Here is a 12,079-nt window from a genome sequence, read left to right on the forward strand (position 1 = left end):
CAGTGTTGCGAACCGACCCACTTCCCAGCCCTGCCCGCCTGACGTAATTTGGCAGAAACGACGTATTTTTGTTTATGTGAGTCCGCTCCCCGCCCCTCATAAAGTGAGTGGCCAGCTGCTCGTCCAATGACCACCTCTAGTTGCGGAATTTAGTATCTCCTTGTCGGAATCCCACCCAGGCCCCGTAGGAATCCATCTGTTGCTGACCACTGAACACTGAGGCATTTCATCAAAAGTGAGTTTCCATCAGTGGAGCAGTTCCGAGAACAGTCATTCGGCTGTGCTACTCATATGGACATGAAGCTCTAATCCCGTTTTCTCTATCCGACTGCAGTTCCCCGTTTCTCCGGGCACACGCAAAATGAATCGGTCCGAACCGATTCCCATTCGACGGGACCGCTCTTTTGACAGTGTGATCAACCGCCTGCTCCGTATGAGGTCCCAGAATCATGAGAGCTTTCGCGCCGCCATGTACAATTTCCTGATCGCCGCAGGAGTTGCGGCATTCGTCGCTGTGTGCTTCATTCTTGGGCCCTTCGTCCGTCCATTGCTGTGGGCCTTCCTCATGGGCGCCGTGCTCTTTCCATTCAAGCGACGTTTGGCGGAGAGCGTAAACAGTTGGTTTCACCGCTTGGAGGTGCGCGACTCCAATGTACTGGTTTCGATCTGCCTATCGCCGCTGGAAGCCACAGAGCATTGCGGGCGGTTGCTGATCGGGTGGCTCTGCGAACACTGGCAACTCCTCCTGGCCGGATGCGGAGTGGCCGGGTGCATTAAGCTGCTGGTTTTATATGCACCGAAGGGTTTTCTGCTGGCCATCTGGCATTGGATCACCTTTTCCCATGGCTTGTTCGTTCAAATTATTGGATTCCTCAACGTATACGTGGTAAGTTCCTTGTCGATTTTTCGATGGTGAATCATAGGAAAAAATCTTAAAAAAACCAGTTGATATAGAAAAGAACGAAAAAACAGAACATTTTTAATTGATTGCAGCTCATTTCCTTGATCGTGGTCTACTTGAGCTGCGTCCACTTCTTTTGGAGGCCAGAGAATAGTGCCCACTTCGTGGTCGCCGGACAATCCATGTGGATAGCTGTAGCGGGCTATCTGAGTAGCTTTCTTGGCGCCCTGCAGGTGCCGGTATTTCTACTGGTTATGACCTATGTAACAGCATCTACGGCATATCATCTGCAAACCCTAGATGATTCGGGATCTTATCTTCACCGCCTGCAAAAGTTGTTCGACAAGAACGATTTTGAGCGATCGCTAAGCAACTTCAGCATTTGTGGCAGACCAGGCAACGAGCCACTGAGTCCGGGGCTGCAGTCGGATGTGGAGGATGTATCGTTAAGTGACACTGTCGACTCGACGGACACGTTTGATGTCAAGCCAGAAACGGAGGTTCCCAGTCACCAGAGCGACACATTCTTTAAGCTCCTTTTTTATGCCTGCTTGGGCACATTCCTCTATCGCAACGTGTGGATGTTTATCCTAGCGGCAATCCCAGTAATTCTGCATCTTATTTACACCGTAGGAGAGTATACGGGAATTACTAAATTTGTTTGCAACAAAATTAGCGAAGTTTACGCAGCGCTGCGTGTGAGTTAGACATAAAATTCGTATATTATGAATTTACATTTTTTATATTTATGTTTGCAGTTCTGGGCAATCGAACACCATTCTGCCGTGCTGCCACTCTGTCTACCTGGTGTCCTGGAACTAAACTATAAAATCAACACTATCGTGCGGGATTCACTAAAGGCCTCCGTTGAATCAGTCACCTCCATCCTAATGATCATCCTCATGCTGCTTATCATCGTGTTTCTAAGCGTGTTCTTCTGCGTGAACATTTACTCGGAGACGATTGAGGTGGCTTACCTGGGCAAGGATTTAATTAACAAGACGATCACAGATCGGCCTGAGCTAATTGACATCTTGCCTGCCAACATGCAATCGTCCATCGAGGATGCTCTTGATAACGCACACCATTATGGTCGCCGTAAGATTGAAACCTACATAGACGACTGGCTGGCAGACGCCGATAAGGTGCACGCCACCAAGTTGAAGGAGCAGATCCTCGAAGTGTGGGACCGGCTCATCCAGTATTGGATCGATTTCAATAAGGCCGGTTCATCGTACGGGCCGCGGGTACCAACGGATGCCCTGAAAAGCACATTTGGCGAAATCGTCGACAATCCAGGTAAGCATAAGTTCCACTCCCTATGGCTTCTTTCAATTTTCTTTCCTCCCGTTTTATTAATACATTTTTTGAGTTCTTTTTCGGGGTTTCCGCATGGGTGTCCGGGCTTTCGTTAAGTACTTGCTCCCATCATCCATCCCGTAACACTCGTTTGCGTCTATGAAATAACTCATACTGTGTGCATCTGCTAACCGATGGCCGTTTATTTAACCAAGGACATTTTAAAGAGCTAGTTTTAGTGGCAAAACAGGGCATTATCGGCTGGGCGCAGAGCAATACGCAGACGATCCTCGAGGTTGCAGAGTCGTTGTGGCACATCATCCGGACCAACATGTCCATGATAATGGGCGTGACCGGGGAGATTCTATCCCTTGTGCTTTCGGGTGGACAAGCGTGCATTGAGTTTATTCTAGATATGGTAAGTGTATATAAATAGGCTTTTAATCAATACTAATTACTTAATCACACTTTCTTTAGATTGTATTCTTTACGGCTCTGTTCTACCTGCTCTCGAGCAGTCAGGAGAAGTACGCGCCCCTGCAGATCACAAAATACCTGGGCTATTCCAGCTCGGGTATCAAAATCGCCGATGCCCTGGAAAACTCCATTACCGTAGTCCTAGTCTCAATGTTTAGGTGCTCCACCTTTACGGGTCTGTTCACCTGGTTAGTCCATACGGTTTTCGGGGCCCGGATTGTGTTCCTGCCGTCCGCCTTGGCAGCTATGTTGGCTGCTGCTCCTTTCCTAGGCAGTTACTGGTGTGCGGTGCCAGCCTTTCTAGAGCTTTGGCTGGCCCAGGACCGCTTCTATGCAGGACTTATATTGTTCCTGCTTCAGTTTTTCGTGCCATCATCTTTTGAAACTGCTATATATGCGGACCTCAAAGGGTAAGTACACTTTTTTGGTGGGATAAATGGAATTTAATATCTCATCATTTTGCTAACATTTGTCAGTGGACATCCCTACCTCAACGGCCTGGCCATAGCAGGCGGAATGTATTGGATCGGTTGGCAAGGAGCTATTTTCGGACCCCTTATGCTTTGCTTCTTCATCGGCCTTTTTGAGGTGGCCACGCTGGCCATGCGCAGTCATCAAGAGCCCAGGTAATTAGACTTTCCCAAGCCAAATTCGATGAATTTGTTTAATTTGCATGCAAAGTATGAACCACATCAGACTTGTGCGGCAGGGATTAAAGTGAGTTATTTGCTGGCATGCTTATTTAGATTTAAAATCTTTTATACCATTGCAGAGGATTTTAGTAAGAAGTCTACAATGCAGGGATTCACTAGCCATGTCCGTCTGTCCGTCAAGGAAAAATTTCCAAAAGTTTTCTTTCAATGCAGAAACGGTCCAGAAAAGAATATTTTATTATACCGCCGTCAAGAGTAAGAGTATATAAATACTGCAAGGGTATATAAGCTCCGGCTTGCCGAAGCTACTTACTTCTTCCTTGTTATATCTTAATTTAATGAAAATCCTTTGCTGAATTTCAGGAACAGTACGGACGAGGAGCGGACCACGTGAGTTGGCATGGACCAGAAACTACGAATTTCCTTTTAATACTCGAACTGCGAACTAACATAAGCTGTGTGGCCAAATACCTGACAATCAAAATGAGATTGGCCCGAATATCATAACCTAGACATAGGCTGGAGCTTCCTTTAACTATTGTTGTTCGTTTCTCAGTTGCTAATCTTACCGCTTTGCGAACATTGATTTTTATGATATTATTCAATATTCCGTCTATGCAGCAAGCGCTCCTTAATATCTATTCTATCGATCTTAGTGTTCTTACATACAAAATGTACCTCGAATTATTTGTAGTCGCGAAACATTTCCAAAGCCTTCAAGTACCGATATCGTGCTCGCTACTAATTGCTTAATGTAAAATTGTGATGTGTTTAAACTTAGATACAAAATGTCTTGCAAATATATTTCTGTACTAACTAACTACCGCTGAATGCAAGCTTTTTTGAATTTGAAAGTGGTTTTCCAGCTCGATTCCTCGAAGGGTCAACGAAACTGTTAACGACAGTATAATAAAAACGAACGATAACACGGATGGAAAGTCTGTCATAGAGGGAAAACCTGTTGAGCTGAAAATCGTAACGAAAACCAAGACATTTCAACTGTTGAATACCAAAGAAAACCAGTAAAGAATTTGTATATAAATATCATAACTACATTTTATCTGTGTATAATGACCGAATTGCGAGTAATTACTTTTTTTATAACTGTTACAAAATAAATGGTTGCTTTTCTATACTTTCGACACAAAGTAATGTTTTGGAAAAGAATTTACTGCGTTCATTTGAATTCTTTTTATATAGCTATGCCGTTTAGTTCGTGTACTGATTCTTGAAGGTAAACTCAGGATGCCTTTCCACACTGTAAACAAAATAAAAATAAATAAATAAATAAAATAGAGGGATTAAAGCTAAGTCATATTTTTATACCCATGGAAGAATGCAAAGTCACAGATTCGAATATTCTGGTCCAGGCTAGACAACTTGGCCACCTCCTCGGCCGTCAGTTCGAAATCGAAGACGTCCAGATTCTGTTTAAGGCGAGCGGGATTCGTGCTCTTGGGAATGGCGGATACACCAGTGTCGATAATCCAGCGGAGGAGGACCTGCGCTGGCGTCTTGCCATGGCTTGCGGCAATCTCCTTCACCTCAGGGATGTCCATCAGGTCCGGCAGATCTCTCACGATGCCCGCTCCAGCATTAAACTTGGCGATTCCCTTGGATCCCAACGGGGAGTAGGCAGTTACGGTAATGTTTTCGGACTTGCAGAAGTCGACCAGATCTCGCTGCTGCAAATAAACGTGGTGCTCAATCTGGTTGTTGGCCGGCCGGATCTTGCAGTTCTTCAACAGACGGGCCACCTGATCCTTGCTGAAGTTGGATACCCCAATGGACTTGGTGAGACCCTTCTCCACCAGGGCCTCCATAGCAACCCAGATGGCTGCGTGGTTCGTGGTAACGTCGACCTCCATTAGGCCCTCCTTGTCGAGCTGAAAGTTAATGCTCGAGATGTGTATAGGAGTTGGGATTAGATTCCGTAGCACAACTACCTTAAAGCTTCCGTCCTCGTTGATATTAATTGTGAAGGGAGTGTGCACCAAATATAAGTCCACATAGTCCAGTTGCAGATCTTCCAGTGACTTTTTGATGGTTGGCTCAACTTCGTGGGGGCGGTTGGCTAAAACAAGGATTATATTATTATTATATTATTTTTGAAATAACTGGACTCGTAATAGTGAAAACTCTCACAGCTATATTTATAGTCATTCACATCAGGTTCATTTATCATATCAAAGAGTCATGTGGTGATAATAAAAATGTTTTTAAATTGAAATTATGAACACTGAAGGAGTCTATGTTGGTGTTTTAAAATCACGTTCCTAGTCTTATTTTATCAACTAGATATCAAAAAGAATATTGGTAGCTGGTGTAAAATGCTTTGGTTTCTATGGATCTTAAGATTCTGTGGGCATAGAACATAGGAACTATTTATAAATGTTTATATGGCATTTTGAAATACCATCCAACTACTAAATGCTACTTACAAACGGGTGGCACCTTGGTCACAATGAACAGCTCCTCCCGCTTGACCTTGCCGGCGTCCAGCCAACGCTTTAGGACTCTTCCGATGGCCTTCTCATTGCCGTAGACTGGCGCCGTATCTATGTGGCGATACCCAGCTTCCAAAGCCGCATCGATGGCGGTTTCGATTTCCTCATCAGATGCCTGCATTGTGGTGATGAAAGTGCGGTTTAGTGGTATTGTATATATATTGATTATAGGATTTGCATAATCTACACTACCCGAAAATCTTCAAACTCGATTTACAACGATATTTATTCTCCCGTGACCAGAGAAAGTCCAGTCCACCAGTGGATATGAATGGTGGTTTATTGTTTGTTTTTGAAAACCGGTCTAAAGTCCCCCAGCACCAACCAAATTGTTGATTGCATCGGAATCGGAATTTCAAGAGATTTAAATGACGTGTCAGCGATTTGTTGAGGTCATTAATAAGTTGAAACAATAGTATTAAGATTCGAATATCTACTATCCATTTAACCACTTACAAGCAATCTATGAAATTACAGAATTAACGTGATTATAAATACCTGCCAGGTGCCGATGCCAATCACGGGCATCTTCTCTCCATTGTTGAACGTTAAGAACTTGGTGTTGACCATTTTGTATTGATTTTTGATAACTTGTACACTAAAACAGACTTGAGTAACAGATTAAATGGAAAAGATGCGGCACAACCTGTTGCTTCGAGGATTGAATTGAAATTAAACAAGAAGCTACGACCCAGTCACCGGCCCACTTATCTCACCCAATCCAATGAGATTCTGCCTTTTGCAAAGCGCGGTCTTACTAGTCGATATTTGTTTAACAAAACAATCGAATTTAAAAATAAATGTACTTACCATAAATGGTTTAAGGCTCGTTTACTATAAAATATCGGACTAATTTATTTGCATTTTAGTTAGATTTAATATTATAACAATAGAAAAATTTGTAGCTCATATCCAAATACTGTATAAGTGTGTGTAAGAAAAATTCAATTCCGTTTCTAAATGATTTTAAGCTTTTAGAGAACAACTAATCCACCACTATGGAGAAGTTAGTGAACGTGAATTCTGAAAGTTCTGTAGTCTCACTGAAAATGCATTTGTCAATTCGACTGGTGGGGCTGCCGGTGTGCTTTAGCCAGAGGCGCCTGTAAAAGAACGGCTTGATAATTAAACGTTGAATGGAAAAAATCACTCACATGGACTCAAAGGAATGTCGGTGTGCTTGAATTTCGCCCTTCACCGTATTCTCGTTGGTGTTTTTGCACCAACCCCGGACTCCCAGCTTTTGAGCTCTTCGCAAGGTGTACTAAAACATGGTAATTGGATTACAGTAAAGAGATTTCACATATACAATAAGAGGTAGCAGAAAATCCATAGCTCAAAGGGGTTTTGAAGATCCCATTTCCCAGCAAGCTCTTACCATTCGAAATGAAACGCCTGTTGGTGCCAGATAACTAATTATTGCGACTATACGATTTGTGAATACCCTACCTTGCACAATGCCGAACACTTCGAATTGGCAGCTGAAGACCGGCTCATCGCTTCTGTCCGATGTTACTCTTTTTTGGAACTCTGTGTTCGAAATTCGGTTGGGCTCCTCGCTGCCTTTTTTGGATGGTGTACCTTTATCTGGTGTCGAAGATGGAAGAGTTACCCTCCTACGTTCACCCTCAGTCTGCGTTTCTTGGGAGGTCATTTTACAACTCGTATATTTAACATATTTGGAGCGGAAACTGTCAAAAATCGATAGGTCGATAGGGATTGAGGGTTTTATTTTGGGTCACCTTGAATTTCAATGGCTTTAAAAACAGTACATTTTAAATGAAATGACTTGAACAAGGTAAAACAAAAACAATAGCAAAAGTTACGTTTTCTTATTGTCAACAAATGAACACTTATGTTGAAAATTCGACAGCAATCCTAGAGCGGTATTTTTAGATCTAGCTTTTTTAGCCTTTTTTAAATCGTCGGTCGACCCGATCAGTCTGGTTCGGGCTATCGGGGCATGTAAGGGTCACCCTGTGTTCAAGGCGGTTCGTTGGAACCAGTTCCGAACTGTCTTTGAACAAAACAAAATCACCCAGACAAAATAGTGAATTACAAATATTACGCAGATTCTACATCAACGCACTATGCATACCGTGTACGCGCTTCTGAAGAACAAGCTGAGCGATGTGCATCCCCTACACAACATCGATCTGACGCGGGATGTGGCCTACCTAAAGGCGGTGGTGACCAAAGAGATGCACTTGCAATTCGACGCCAGCGAGTTGGGTGAGTGACCCTCGGGATTCAAATCGCTGTCCATTGTCTCTATTGTGTCAAGTCATTTGCTGCGCACTTGCAGAGATCATCCACCACGGACGCGTGCTGGAGGACGCAGACACCCTCAACCGAACGCTGCAGCCCAACGCCGTGATCCACTGCTTTCAGAAGATTAAACGTTACTCGCCGTATGTGCCGCCAGCCGCCGCCGAAATCAACACGAAGCATATTCAAGAGCTGTTTTCGTTGACCTCGCACCTGCAAATCAGCGTTACCTCGCGGTTCAACATTCTGCAGAAGATACTCGCTGAGTATCCGGAATTTAGGCGAAATCTGGGCGCCCAGGCCCTTATTCGCGACTCCGTACTGTTCAACATGCTGCACGAGCCGGAAGTGGTCCAAAATCTCGTTAAAGATTATCCCCTCATCTGCGAGGCCGCTCCATTCATAGTGGACACCATTCGCAAGGAGCTAGCCAGAAATAGCTCGGCCACGCAGTGTAACTAATGCCGTATCTATTCTTGATTTGTATATTTTACCCGTTTCTTCCTTTTTAGTGCAGGAGCAAGCTGCTTCGGAGTCTACTACTTCGTCAGAGGAGGAAAACTCTCTGGGTGCAGGCAGCAGCAGCAGTGGTGGAAGCAGCAGCACAGCCGTGGCAGCTGCCGCGGCCGCCAATCGGCGTGATGAGATGGCCAACATCCGTCAGATTAGCCGCCAGCAACTGGCTAACGCATTGGCTAACGTGACCCCGTTTAATTCACTGTCGAATATTGCGCAGAGAAACGCGGACGAGGCCGTGCAGGGTGATGAAAGACCTAGAACCACCTCGGCGCCATTAGCAGGCGTTGGAGGAGCAGCGGGAACAGGCGCAGGAAGCAGCAGTGGAGCCATCAGCAGCGGATCCATATCCTCAGAGTTGCTCCGCAACGAGCTGGCCCGCGCTTTTCAGTCCCTGTCGCAGGATCAACCGGCGCCTGTGGAGAACATGGAGGTGGAGTCCGGAGAAGGACCAGTACCAGAGCAAGCCGCCACAGCACCAGCCGATGATGTAGATGACGAGGACGATGGTGGAGACGACAGTGATGTGCTGCCACGCCGCTACCGTCGCCATCGGTTCACCGAACAACTGCGTACCATGGCCGCCATGGGCTTCATTAATCACACTCAGAACGTTAGTTATCTAGAACTTTCCGATGGGAATGTGGAACACGCTATTAATCTGCTTATGCTGAGCATGAATTAATAAGGATCGGAATTGACTAAAAAGCCAACATAATGTGCTTACTTTACGGACTTATATTTATTCTGCTGCTGAGGATTCTGAAGCATTAAACTCCCAACTTAAGCAAGGAATATCTCTTAATAACTTTTAATAATTAAATATACGTTTAGAGGAGTCATCTTTGTAAGCTAATTGGGGTGGGATTGCGGAGTTTGGGCATGGGGGTAAAAGCCGGCCGTACAAAAGGTTTCCACTAAATTATACTAGTTGATTAGATAGTCCAGCGCCTTGTCCTTATTATTGTTGAACTTGAGTAGCGCCGCCGAGATTTTCGATTCGTCAAAACCGAGGTCCAGAAGTTCTCCCAGTGGAATAAGGTGTTCGATAATCTGAAAAGACGTCCCAGATCGGAATAATGCATTTTGCAAAAGTTTTCGAAACTGACTTACCTTCTTATCGTCGATACCGCATAGACTAACCACCTTTGCCACCCGTTCCAGAGGGAAACCCATAGTACTGATACGTTGGGCCAACTTCTGTGCCGGACCAGCCAGCTCCCTAAAGGAGTTTCTGTCCACTGCCAACTCCACCGTTGGCTGCTGCTCCGCGTTGTGACTGTGCAGGCGGGTACGACGCTTCTCCGCCTGCTGCAGCTCCGTCTTCAGCTCCCGCAGGATGTCAGGCACACTCCTTGACTTCGTGGCTACCTCGTCCTCCGACTGGCTGAGCGCATGCACGGAGGAAGGCGCTGGAGGAGCCTTCAAAAGGTTTTGAGTCCCGAATCCATTGACTTGGTAGTTGCTAAACTGTTGGAAAGAATGCTGCTGCGGAGGGTAGAAGGGCTGGTGACTGTAGCCCTGCATGTGGTACACCTGCGAAAATAATAATTAGCCCATATTTTAAATCGGAGCGTCTGAAAAAAACTTATTTTCGATTGAAATAAAATATTGGGTATCGGACTAATACTTGGTTTATAAGACCATGCTAAGATCGTACTCAAGCTCAGTCAAAATATATTACACCCTCAATTGTGGTACTAATTAGTTTGAGCAATAGCCCCACCCTCGACTTGTGATGAGTTATTTATTTTTAGGTAATCTACCTGCAAATGCTCAGAAATCATCCCGATTAAATGGTATACTGTGAGTGAATGAACAATTTCCTCTTTTATTACAATTTAATGAGTAATGAGGATTGGATTTTGAGAATACAAGGATAGTGTGACATTCAAAAGAATCAAGTTAACATATTATTAAGGCTCTTTAACTAGTTAAAAGTGTCCCACCTGAAAGTGTTCCGGTTTATGCAACGGCTGCTGGGCGGAAGCGCTGTACATGGGCGTTAGGTATTGAGCCGTGGTTGGAATGTGGCTTGGCTCGCCCCTGTCCGCATTATCATCACAGTGAACATGGAAATTGACGCTGTCGAGCGTCGCTTTGGTCTCCGCCAGCGTAGTCATTGCTAGCTCCACCGGAGCTGGCACTTCATTGCCAGATTGCTCCTCCTTGGAATGATCCTCATGCGGCGGCTCCTGCTGCTGCTGATCCTGCTGCTGTTGATCTATGCGCTTCTCCAGCTGTGTCTGGTGCAGAACCTGAGCTAGTATGTCTAGATCGTTGATGGTCTTCAGCTCGATATTGTCGAAAGGTGTGGAGTTCATATTGTACTCAAAGTCTGCGTAGTTTAGGGAGCTGTTACGCTTGTGCAGCGTCTGCGGACTGACCACTGGAGTGGTGCTCAGAATGGTGGGCTGCAAGATATTGTGAAAATTACACACACTTATTGACTTTGGTTCGTGGGAAGAGTCGCGTGACTCAGCGGTGATTGGAGGTGGTGGCTGCTGTTGCTGTTCCTCGTCCCTCTGCTCGGGCTCGTTCTTCTTTCGCTCCTTCTCGTCCTCATCCGATGACAAGTCGTCCGCACTAGGATAATCAACTGCTCCAAGCATCTCCTTCTGTCTCGCCTCCAGCGCCCGTTGGCGTTCCTCCTTGCGACGCTCCTGGCGACTGGCTCGCTCCTCGCGCTGCTGGCGACGCAGGTGGCGCCATCGTTGCGCCTGACTCAGCACGGCCCTCTCCAGCTGACAGTCATACTGGTAATCCGGATGATCCGTGTAGAAACCTTCTCGGAATTGCGACAGGCGATTGAGGGTCGCCTGCGGCAGGTGGTACACGGCAGGCGGTGGTTTGTAGCGCTCGACTATCTTGACCGGGACATCTTCCATGTTATGCTAGCGCATTCACCACGAATTTTGTTAATTAAGTTGCTACTACGCGTTTTTTTTTCTCTGTTCTCTTTTGTTGTTTCTCGAGCAGCAGCGATAGGCGATTGGTATTGTCATCGGTCACTGCTGATTCGCCAATTTCGACTAGTGTTGAATATCGTTTTTCCTTGAGATGCTCACCTAATTAGGTGTACTCAGGCTTGGTTGCGAGTTTGACAACAGCTGATATTAAATCTACCCAAATTTTCGCCAATTTGAGGGCGTATGAAAGGCTTAACAAAAATCGGAATACATTAATAGTTTCTACAGATCACGTTATACAACATAAAAAAATTAAAATTACAAAACATTTTGACATACTAAATATTTTTTGTTACCAAGGGTATCATTATTTAGTGCATGGCGGATAGTTTTAAGATCTTTATTCTAAAAAACTATTTTTGACCAAACTTTTGTTTAAAATAATCCCGCGCTTTTACAACTGAGTTTATTGAAATCATGTTCTTTCCACTAGATAAAACCAAAGTTTCTGGGAATAAATAAGGACGAAAAATGGCAGTTATGATATCT

The 12,079-nt window shown here is 45.0% G+C and overlaps 5 protein-coding genes across 14 annotated transcripts; 2 read left to right on the top strand and 3 right to left on the bottom strand.

The window, feature by feature from the left end:
* The first annotated feature begins 1 nt into the window (after position 1).
* CG2698 (uncharacterized protein) lies at positions 2-4,473 on the top strand. 7 transcript variants are annotated; one of them, NM_001260047.1, is made up of 9 exons: positions 2-235; positions 335-886; positions 994-1,599; positions 1,660-2,200; positions 2,428-2,618; positions 2,678-3,087; positions 3,154-3,303; positions 3,694-3,720; positions 4,197-4,473. In NM_001260047.1, exons 2-9 carry the CDS (start codon positions 362-364, stop codon positions 4,354-4,356), a joined length of 2,610 nt encoding a protein of 869 aa, NP_001246976.1. In that variant the 5' UTR covers positions 2-235; positions 335-361; the 3' UTR covers positions 4,357-4,473. The 7 variants fall into 7 exon arrangements, with proteins under 7 accessions (NP_001246976.1, NP_001262361.1, NP_001138024.2 ...); NM_001275432.1 differs by having other exon boundaries at positions 2,440-2,618; NM_001144552.3 differs by lacking the exon at positions 4,197-4,473 and adding an exon at positions 3,450-3,458 and having other exon boundaries at positions 2,440-2,618; positions 3,694-4,159.
* Positions 4,364-6,550, bottom strand: CG2767 (uncharacterized protein). Its single transcript, NM_141500.2, has 5 exons — positions 6,336-6,550; positions 5,772-5,952; positions 5,277-5,404; positions 4,657-5,216; positions 4,364-4,588 (listed from the first exon to the last, which is right to left on the bottom strand). The coding sequence occupies exons 1-5, from the start codon at positions 6,405-6,407 to the stop codon at positions 4,540-4,542; spliced, it is 990 nt and encodes a 329-aa protein (NP_649757.1). The 5' UTR covers positions 6,408-6,550; the 3' UTR covers positions 4,364-4,539.
* A 138-nt stretch (positions 6,551-6,688) lies between these two features.
* CG11052 (uncharacterized protein) lies at positions 6,689-7,737 on the bottom strand. 4 transcript variants are annotated; one of them, NM_001260048.1, is made up of 5 exons: positions 7,664-7,737; positions 7,287-7,528; positions 7,216-7,232; positions 6,992-7,101; positions 6,689-6,940 (listed from the first exon to the last, which is right to left on the bottom strand). In NM_001260048.1, the coding sequence occupies exons 2-5, from the start codon at positions 7,489-7,491 to the stop codon at positions 6,823-6,825; spliced, it is 450 nt and encodes a 149-aa protein (NP_001246977.1). In that variant the 5' UTR covers positions 7,492-7,528; positions 7,664-7,737; the 3' UTR covers positions 6,689-6,822. The 4 variants fall into 4 exon arrangements, with proteins under 4 accessions (NP_001246977.1, NP_001246978.1, NP_652181.1 ...); NM_001260049.1 differs by having other exon boundaries at positions 7,287-7,594; NM_143924.2 differs by having other exon boundaries at positions 7,287-7,679.
* Positions 7,738-7,839: 102 nt separating this feature from the next.
* On the top strand, positions 7,840-9,458 carry CG3223 (uncharacterized protein). Its single transcript, NM_141501.2, has 3 exons — positions 7,840-8,069; positions 8,143-8,559; positions 8,618-9,458. Exons 1-3 carry the CDS (start codon positions 7,928-7,930, stop codon positions 9,304-9,306), a joined length of 1,248 nt encoding a protein of 415 aa, NP_649758.1. The 5' UTR covers positions 7,840-7,927; the 3' UTR covers positions 9,307-9,458.
* CG10435 (uncharacterized protein) lies at positions 9,347-11,641 on the bottom strand. The gene is made up of 3 exons (NM_141502.3): positions 10,571-11,641; positions 9,735-10,157; positions 9,347-9,674 (listed from the first exon to the last, which is right to left on the bottom strand). The coding sequence occupies exons 1-3, from the start codon at positions 11,507-11,509 to the stop codon at positions 9,549-9,551; spliced, it is 1,488 nt and encodes a 495-aa protein (NP_649759.1). The 5' UTR covers positions 11,510-11,641; the 3' UTR covers positions 9,347-9,548.
* Between the last annotated feature and the right edge of the window lie 438 nt (positions 11,642-12,079).

Source organism: Drosophila melanogaster, chromosome 3R (assembly GCF_000001215.4).
Source record: "Drosophila melanogaster chromosome 3R".
Lineage (NCBI taxonomy): Eukaryota > Metazoa > Arthropoda > Insecta > Diptera > Drosophilidae > Drosophila > Drosophila melanogaster.